This window comes from Oryzias latipes, chromosome 22 (genome assembly GCF_002234675.1).
Source record: "Oryzias latipes chromosome 22, ASM223467v1".
NCBI lineage: Eukaryota > Metazoa > Chordata > Actinopteri > Beloniformes > Adrianichthyidae > Oryzias > Oryzias latipes.
The window spans coordinates 16,412,204-16,422,361 of record NC_019880.2 but is presented as its reverse complement, the minus strand read 5'-3'; the positions used below and the strand labels follow the sequence as shown (position 1 = coordinate 16,422,361).

Genomic DNA, 10,158 nt, shown 5'->3' with positions numbered 1-10,158 from the left:
ACCAGCAGGAGCACAAAGAAACTCACATCACCACCTCTCAATCAGATAGGAGTGGGTAAACTTTATTTGTTGACCTAGGAGTCTTCTGTGTGCTTCATACATGCTGAGCCTGATTGCCTTTCAACTGGACAAATACTTGCAGTCTTTTAGCAACAAGTGTTTTTGAACAAAACCTGTGAAACTTTATAAGAACCTGTATCACAGAATTCTACATCTTCAAATGAATGTCCACTCAATAACCTCTGATCTTTGGGGCTGTAGCAGCTTCAACTTGCTGCTCTAGATTTCATAGAAACGTTATAGGAATATTCTTTCCTGCATACTTTCTGAAATTTACAGGCCAGGCTGGCTAAGTAAATGCAGGAAAACTGGGTCTAGTCTAATAATTTCCATACTGAGGACTTGAACTAACAGACACTAAATCAAATCTAAACACACAGACACTTATACAAAAAGCATGCTTCATTAACCAGTTGAGAAAACCCCTCCACTCAATGAAAAATTATTACTGGAAAGCTATACAGAGCTACGATTCAGATTTTATTGAAAAGTGAGGCACATTTATGACATTGTTGGGTTTTGGAGATGAGATGCTGAAAAAGCACGAGCATCTCCCCAGAAGAGCAGGTGCGCGCACATGCGTGCACGCCTACGGGGTTTCTTTACTGATTCAGTCATAAAAGGTTTCCAGACCATTTTTTTAAATAACGTAAAATCAGTTTAAGGCATCTTAAAGATCTCCAGTTCCTGCAGAAACGCACTCTCACATCCCCTGTCCATTTGAAATCATGAAAAATAGAACTTTAAGTTCGACTTAAGACTTTAAAGACAAAGCACACTTGAAGAAGTTTATCCTTTGATGACACTTAAAACCAACACCAATATTTACCGTCTGGGGTCGTTGCACCTTGCGGGCGTCAGGTGTCGATTGGATGAACCGACTTGTGGCAGATCTTAGGGAGATTTGGAGAGAAATGGGTCGTGCCTGTTTTAGGTTTTGGTGGATTAAGAAATCGCCAATATTTGGAAAACCGCATGAAATATCAGCATTTTTTAAATGTATTTGTCTTCAAAGGACAACGCAATCTTCATGATCTAACGCCCGGTTCCCTTTTTGACATGAAAACTCCCAAAGGGTCTGTTTTAGGCATTAGTAGGGGTAGACATTGCATACAAATCCACGAAAGTGGAAAAAGCAATAAATTGTATTGAGAATTAATCGTCAGGCAGTCATTTTGCTGTCAAAGACACACATTTTGGACACAGAAAACGCCCTGAAATGCGTCAATGTAATGTTTTGGCTTATTCATAAAATATATATATATATGTATATATATTTTTTAATCTTCTAATCTAATTCGTATATAATACATTTTTCTTCCAGTGCGCAATGATTGTACAGTTTACAGTTGCGGTGATCTTTGCGCGCGAAAGAAGATGAAAATAAAGTTGATTTAAATTTTAGTTTTAAGAACGGGATCCGAGGTTTTGGTGTTTGTGTTTGATTTGTGGTATGAGGGCCTGTATGGTGTGAACACATTGTGAATCCTGGAAAAGGACGAGATGTTGTTTGTTACACAAGACAAACAAACACCAGGCGCCGGGGAGAGACTCACCGGATGCAAAAGGCAACGCAATGTGTTGGCAGCAAATCACTGAGTTTCTCACGCAGCCTTTTCCTTCAAACAGGCTATATTCCATAAGCATCTTCTGATGCTTATAGAATCTTAACAAGCATGATTTTTTTCCTACAAATGTATAATAAAAGGCATTCAACATATTACAGTGTTAACTTAACCGTTAAAGTTTTTTGGGGATACAACCTGAACGATTTTTAGCATTGGTAAATATTAAATCTAAATTCCCATTCAGCATTTAACAAACCCTCTAAAACCAAGCAAAGAAAGGTTATATGTAAAAAATAATAAAAATAATAAATTCAAGCAAAAAATAAAAAAAATAATCTAGAAAAGTATCAATTTCAGATACACGCGCTCTCATTTTTTCCTTAAAAATAAACGCATTGCAGCCGTCGGTTTGTCAATTGTACTGATGTTTTATTAATCATAAATAAATCTATATGCTAGTATGTCAAAATAAAGTCATACAATGTCAACAATAAAACACAAAAAACAAACAAAAAACCATTAGAACAGCATTTAAAAAAGCTATAGATTGTGATTCGTTAGTTAGAAATAAACATCAAAGTAAAATAAAATGTAGAAAATATCATGTCCATAAACGCACCTTTCTTTGTTATCCAAAATGTTGGAGTTTCAAGGATTATTTAAGAAAAAATGTTAATTGCACAAATCCATCAAGCCACATAATGTTCAGACAACACGATGCAGTTCCTGCTGCGTCCAGATGAGGGAAGTCCTGCAAGTCAAGAAGTGGACAGAATTCAGGGATGACACAGAAAAGTTGATAAATGCAAAGAGGCTCGTTTTTCATCAAAAGTTGATTCACAGTCTTGAGAAACGGTCGGTTTTCCCTGCAGATCCTGTAGCGCTTCCCACATGCAAATGCAGCTCATCACACAATTATTATTCTCGGCGTATTCAAATTAGGAAAAAAAAATGGGTAAAGAAAAATTAATTGTTTCCTTTATATTTAGAGTGAGTCCAAAAGAGGATATCTTCTCGAGCACCCAGATAGCTTTATCCCAAGCAGCCTAATGCTTTCCATGTGTCCTAAGTTCTGGATGGTGGAGTGCAGCAGACTCAGAATGAGAGGAGGGGTGAGGTAGGTGGGAGTGTGCGTGGGGTGGGGGATAGGGACCCTGCACCTTGTTACCATTGGGTCGACTGTAAAGTTTTACTAGTAACGTTTTGTGAGCTTATAAACGATACCTTCTAAACTTGCACAGGAAACTCAAAAAACACGCTGTGATAATGTACGTCTCTGGAATCCAGTCGATATCTTATAGTCTGGGGGCTCTGCAATCTACAAACGTATCGATTACATGAGAACATTCCCATCTTTGATGCTCTGCATTAAATGAAAGACCCGCTGGTGATGAGGGAGTTTCCATGTTCTCTCAGATGGGTCGGTAAAAGAATCCCACCTGATCCACTTGATGGGCTTTAAATATAATAAATAAATAAGGAAAATATTGGATTCATGTGAAAAATATCTTTCCATTTTATTCTGTCTTTAAATTTTAAATTACATATTTGTAGAAGGAATTTCAAAGGTGTGATTTAGTCCAAGTACAACCAAAAAGCTATTTTTTAATTACTGCATGAATTCAAAATAAGAAAATATTCATATTTAGGAGCAGCTGAGAATATTGGCAGCAGGCTTCTCTTTAAATCCATCTCGCGTGATGCGTAAATTCTTACCAGAGCGCTTCATGTTGGATGAGAAGTTTCCCTCTCTGCCACTTCCCCTATGCAAAATATTAGAGGAGGCAGCGCAGCTCCAAACCGGATGGGGTTTGTATTGGCTGACAGCATTTTCCAGCTCAGGAGGACCAATGAAAGCAGAGTACAGGCTCGGCGTATAACAGCGAAGATTGACGTGGAGGACGCGTCAAATCAATTCCAGCAGACTCCGGACTCCCCGGGATAAGTCCAATTTGCATTTATCGGATGAAGATCGCGTCGGCGCCCCTGTAGCCGCTTGCTTCCGAAAATATAAAGAAGGGGAGAGCGCTGAAGCCGAACGAGTTGGAAGGAGCCTGCTTTTTCCTTCTTCTTGGATTCATTCTTCTCGCTCCCCCTTCGCTCTCTGACTTCGCCCGAAAGCACAGATCCATTTGAGGGGACACCTACATTTCCTGAAATATACAGACAAATGGGTAAGCCTTACTGTCTGCATGGTTCAGTGGCAGGGAGGCTATGGAAGCTTAACCACGCCTGCGTAAAGAGCAAAAAATGCGCATTAGTTTGTCATCCTTTATTTATAAGGATCTTGAGCTTGTAGTTGTTTTTTTCATGTTTTTTTCTAGTGTTGTGTGGCATGAATGTGAAGACACGGCTTTGGGTTGCAGATGCCTTTGATGGGTTCTCTGTCTGTTCTATAAACTCGTTATATGTAATGTTGTTTTTTTGTTGTGTGCGCACGGGTGCTGGAGGGATGGCCAGCCGATTCATTTGCACATTTCTGAACAGTTGCAAACTAGCGGGTTTACAAAAGTAGCTGCCAATCTGTGTGGTGCAACTTTCTGACCTCAGAAATTTGCACTGGCACAACTTTAATGCAAGAATTAAATCTTAAAGTTTTTTGTGATAATTTCCTTCAGTTTTAAATAAATTGTAATGTAAGAGTATTTGGGGTTAAATATTATTTTTGTTTCTAGAGCAAACCTATGGAGAGGTGAACCAGCTTGGCGGCGTTTTCGTCAATGGGCGACCCCTGCCCAATGCCATCCGGTTAAGAATAGTGGAACTGGCGCAGCTCGGGATCAGGCCCTGCGACATAAGCCGGCAGCTGCGAGTCTCTCATGGCTGCGTGAGCAAGATTTTAGCGAGATACAACGAGACTGGCTCCATCTTGCCCGGTGCCATCGGTGGAAGCAAGCCACGGGTCACGACGCCGAACGTGGTTAAAAATATCAGGGAATACAAACAGAACGACCCCGGGATCTTTGCCTGGGAGATTCGGGACAGGCTTTTGGCAGACGGCGTTTGTGACAAGTACAACGTCCCGTCTGTTAGTTCGATCAGCAGGATTTTACGCAACAAGATTGGGAACCTCTCTCAGCCTAACCAGTATGAAAGCAGCAAGCAAGCCTCCGCGCAAGCCGGGCTCCCCTACAACCACATTTACCCTTATTCCTACCCCAACACCATGTCGCCCCCCAGCACCAAAATGGGAAGCCCTCCCGGAGTACCAGTGACGCCGGGACATGTGAGCATATCCAGGGCTTGGCCTTCTCCGCACACCGTCAGTAACATCCTGGGAATACGCGCCTTCATGGATCCCACAGGTGAGGAAAAAGCCGCGTTTTGTCTCCTTCCTGTTTGCCTGCGTGATTGTCAAAACATTACTCAAAACAACCCGTCCCGGCATCAGGCAGAACAACTTGTCCATTAAAACTTATAGGCCTCCATTTCAGCGTTCAGCCAGGACGCAGTAAGGCCACGCTCAATCAATGGGCCTTTTCATGGAGTGATGCGATGGCAAACACCTTGCTCACCTGTTACATCCAGCCTGATCCTTCAAGTGTTTCACGAGGCTTCCTGTCTCCCCTTTAAACTGCTGCTAGAAGTCGCACTTTAGGGTGTTTGTAGGAAGTGATTTAATAAATTACACAAAATAGATAAAATAATGCTCTCATTTTATAAGTACATATGTAAATATGTATTTATTTAATATCACAATATAAAGATTTGAATTGTGAAATATTTGAAAATAAATATTTTGCTTGTAAATATTGTCTTAAAATCAATTTTATTTATATATTTAGAATTTTTTATAATAACCCAATAATATGCGTGCTAATTAAGTGGAGTTTCTTTTCACAGCAAAATCTAAACTGACCTCAACCCACATAAAAATATATATTTTAAATGTTTACATGTATTACTCTGTGCAGGCTTTAGTTTTTACATATCTGTTTCATTTGCAGCTATTGCAGGGACGGAGGGATACCCACCAAAGATGGAGGAGTGGAGCAGCGTCAACAGAGCAGCTTTTTCTGCGCCCCACACGGTCAACGGGATCGACAAGTCAGCAATTGATGCCGACATAAAATACGCACAGGTAATTAAGAAAAACCACATGATGCTGATGGGAACATTGTAAATAATATTTTTTTTGAAATAACACGCCAATTTTAAAAGATGTGAACGGGATGCTTGAACCATAAAGTTCCTCGAGGGAAGTATTTGTTATCATCAGACTGGCAGAGTAATTCCTGTCTTGCACACTCTCACCCCCAGCACCCACACCCAACGCCATCTTTGCGCAGCGATGCTGCAAACCACGTGTCACTGTCACACACCGTTAACAAAGGTTCTGCTCATTTTGTCCCACGCCTTATCTGTCTTCCTGTAGCCTTCCTCGACACTGTCCAGTTACGTCTCGGCGTGTGCCTATTCTACACCTAACCAGTATGGGGTCTACAGCGGGCCCGCAGGCGGCTATGTGGCCCCGGGCCACCACCACTGGCAGCCACAGAGCACGGCTTTGTCCCACCCGGGGAGCGGAATGAGCATGCACGCAGGAGAGATCCACTCACCCATGGCCTTCAAGCACCAAGTCAGAGAAGGTGTTTTTTACATTTAAATGAAACATTCCTTTTTAAGAAATGCATATTATTATTATTGTTATTATTATTATTATTATTATTATTATTATTATTATTATTATTATTATTATTATTATTATATTACAGAACTGTCACACTTATTCACATGTATACGTTCAGAGCGTGCATATAGATATTTCAGTGGAATTATTCTTTCAAAATAAGAGTGACGCGTTAAAAATGAAAATAATGATAATACATGTTATTTGTTCTTCTTTGTGGAGCTAAAATTAATGAAAGCATTTTTTATAATATATTTTCTAAAACATTCCTTTTTTTCCTTTTTGGGATTTTTTTTTTCCAGATAGAAAACCTCCCAGTCCTCTGAGCAAACAGCAACATGAAGACTTGAACGGGGTTCACGGACTCAGTCTCGCTACCTCATCATCATAACCGGGACTATTAACGCCTTAATTACCAGACACATTTAACTGAACTCATTTCAGCAGCTCCAACAGTAAGTGTGAACACTTACCCGCTTGTTTGTGGCTGACAGTCAAACACAGGTCTGTTCACTTGCCTTTCAACTATACAGTAAAGCTTTGTCGTTCTTGGGCCGTTTGAATGTAAGCTTGCTTGGATGTATCGGTGTTTTCTCTCACTGGTCGGTAGTTTTTTGTTGTTTTCGTTGTTCCTCAGCTGTGTCTCATGGAGATTTCAGCATAAAACATCCCCTCCGTCGTTATTGTTATTATTATTATTTTTTAGCGTAAATAAAGGGTTATTCAGTAATTTTCAGTTTCTTATTTTAACCCTATTTGTGGCCATAATCTCGGTGCAGTGACTTGACGATGTGAACAAAAGTTATAAATTGTCTAAATGTAAAAATATATGCCAAAGCTTTAATTATATATTTTTATAATTTCATTGTAAATATAAAAAAATAAAGGCTGTCTTTAAAGTCATTTTTGTTCTTATTTTATTGTATTGTTTTTTTTTATTTTCATTTTTGCCGTCATGCTATTCAAGTTATGGGGAGCTCGTGATTTAAGGAGGAGCTCTAATGGATGTTATCATTATTTGCTTATTTGTATTCGTTTTTAATTTATATTGTTGTCGCTCCTTAAATATCTTCACCCATCGAAGACATTTTTATTTTTTATTTTATTTTTTTAATTTTTTGCTTTAATTTGAAAGCGTCGTCTCATTTGTGGACGAGACTTCAAAATAAATGCACGCGGGAGGGGGGGTTAGTCTTCCCTCATATGAGAGCATTTCTTATTTCGAATTGAACCCCCTAAATGTCGATAACGATTAGACAAATATTTAGTGGGAAACATAATTTTGTTTACTCAGGCATGGAGCCCTCCACAGGCTGGGCGCCTCCGCTGATGCTATCTGAATTGTAATTGATACCCGCCATCATGGAAATCTGAGGGCTGATCGTACACCTTAATGAACGGCATGCACAGGAGAGCAGCGAACGCTCTTATCCACCCACATGCAGCCTCGGGGATCTGTTCAGAAGTGCGGGGATTTTCCCTAACAGGCATTTAGGCTTTGCCCTATCTGTGCCCCTGTAAACTGTTTATTCCTGTAGCCTGTTTGTACAACTAAAAGGCCGCTTTGCTCTGCATATAGGTCTGAATATTGGCTGCAGCATTAATAAGAGCATGCTTGTTATGGGTGATCTGACATCTCTATTTAACCAGCCTACTCTGAAAGGACTATTTTTTTTATAATTTGGCTTAGGCTTAGTATTGCTTTTGGTTTATTTTTGCATTGCACCCATTTTTTCATGTAAGATTTCCTTGTTGTGATTATAGTTATTTTTTAAGTAACAAAAGAAGACTCAAAAATGCAATTATTTTTATTTGAGTGAAGGTTTTTACATTTCTTATAACTTTATTTAAATATTTCTTTTTTATTTTTTGCTAACTATTTCTGAAGACATTTAAAACAAAAACAGACGTCTGGTCTGTAAGAACACAGCTGTGATTTCTAATCGTCATTTATCAATAAATACATTTCAAAAATCGTGCTTCACTTACAGCAGTATATATATTGTTGAGAGCCTCGTGTTGGTTTTTTGTTGAGCTTTTCTGTAGTTTTCGGCAATGTTGTAGTAAAATCTGGGGCAATGAAGGGATATTGATGATCGTATTTCTTGATTCCCTATGCTTCTAGGATTTTTGTTTTGTTTCTGTTTGCTTGCATGTCATGTGAAAATCTTAACCTGACTAAAATCATAATTATCAAAATGCAAACAAATGGCAGAGCACAAAAAAGTACAATATTTTTGTGTTTTTTTATTTATTTTTGCAAACTCAACTCATATTACAGAATTGACACTTTAGGGGTGACAGCTGTAAGAGTTTATTGAAAGGTTTTAATTCCATCTATAAAGGATTGATGTAGAAATATGTAATTGTGCAGATGGGTTTTTGAAGCACTTCTTTTTCTGTTATTTCTGCTGCTGTTTCAGTTTAAGACAAGATTTCTGGCAGTGATCCGCTCAGACGGAATCTTGCATTTCTGATCCTTTCTCAGTTGATGCAGAATTGGGCATTTTTTATGTGGGGAGTTAATGGCAAACACGAAGTTTTGAGAAATTGTGCCCTCGATTGCAGAGAAACGGAATAAAATCTCACTTCAGTTGCTAAGGAAAAGTCAAATTAAGAGCCAGTTGTGAGATACTGTCTGGAATTTGAACAGCATCAGCTCTGTTCTGCAGAAGCCAATTCCTTTCCCATTTTGCAACAGAATCCCAAGTGACTCAGAGGATCCAAACATTAAGATGGCCTTTGAGTACACACGCTCCCTTACTGGAGTCGTATATGTTTTCCCGGATACCACTTGGGGTTCGGAAAACACTCCTTCATGGTGGTGGGGTTACTTCCTACGGGACCTACGGTCATCAATCAGGGCAGCAAGTGAAACCCCCCACTGCGTCTTCAGCAGACACTCTATGCTGAAGGGGCAGCAGGTGGGCTTGTATCAGATGTTGTTTCAAAATTGACTCAGGGAGATGAAAAAAATAATATTTTTGCAAAAGGATGCGACCTCAAAATGTTGAGGTTGATACTTTTTTAAATATATATAAAAAAAGGCATTGGTGCTGCCTGATTTGTTTATTTTACTTTCAACACAGCAGTACACTGAACCTGCAGAGCGATTTTTGTACCACAATGAGGAGGAAGAAACGCACAACTCCCCAAAGTGCATTTGAAAAATATAGATTTATGCCTGCAAACTTTATTTAGTTTTGCTTTCAGAAACTGCTATACATGTTTGCTAAATAAATGTATTTCTGGAAAAAATAAGATTGAGAGACAATTAGATCAGTTTGAATACAACTCCAAACAATGATCTGAAATGGCACAATAATAACCAAGGTATGAAAAAAAAACAATATTAAAATATTTAAAAAATTAATTTAGCAACTGAAGAATGAGATTTTAAAAATAAAGACTAGCTTTTTTACTTACAATTTAGAGAATTATATTTATGCATTTTGTCCCTATTCCTGTGATAAATGTCACTTTTTGCATGAATATTTTGGTGTTTGTGATTACTGGGAGTTTGATTCACATAGGATGTAGAATTTCTTTTTTTGCAGTTGTGTTTCTACAAAACTATCACATTTGCATACAACTGTTTAAACAAATTAACAAAATAAACCAAGGGAGGTTCCCTTTTGGTTAGTCCCAGCCTGCAAAATATGACAACTTTTCGCGTTAGCACCACAGAAATGTGCACATATTGCGATGCTCACCTTTCTGATGTTTCAGGAGCGTTAGCTCCATAACCTAACTTGAAAGGATCCCCATCTTCCCACAAGCTTGAACAGATACTAGGACAGACAAGATAAGAGTTTTGGTCTGTTTGAGCCTATGGACATGATATTAGGTACAATTAATAATCCATAGTGCAGGGAAGCGGTGACAGATCCCTTAAAAAGG

The 10,158-nt window shown here is 38.9% G+C and overlaps 1 protein-coding gene across 3 annotated transcripts; it reads left to right on the top strand.

The window, feature by feature from the left end:
• Window positions 1-3,384: 3,384 nt before the first annotated feature.
• Window positions 3,385-7,148, top strand: pax1 (paired box 1). Of its 3 annotated transcripts, none has more exons than XM_023951243.1 (5): window positions 3,385-3,802; window positions 4,304-4,933; window positions 5,576-5,709; window positions 6,004-6,207; window positions 6,561-7,148. In XM_023951243.1, exons 1-5 carry the CDS (start codon window positions 3,799-3,801, stop codon window positions 6,582-6,584), a joined length of 996 nt encoding a protein of 331 aa, XP_023807011.1. In that variant the 5' UTR covers window positions 3,385-3,798; the 3' UTR covers window positions 6,585-7,148.
• The last annotated feature ends 3,010 nt before the right edge of the window (window positions 7,149-10,158 follow it).

Coding starts and splice junctions, on each gene's coding strand:
- pax1 (XM_011490118.3), top strand. Junction 5,710..6,003: donor CCGACATAAAATACGCACAG/GTAATTAAGAAA, acceptor GTCTTCCTGTAG/CCTTCCTCGACACTGTCCAG. Junction 6,218..6,564: donor CAAGCACCAAGTCAGAGAAG/GTGTTTTTTACA, acceptor TTTTCCAGATAG/AAAACCTCCCAGTCCTCTGA.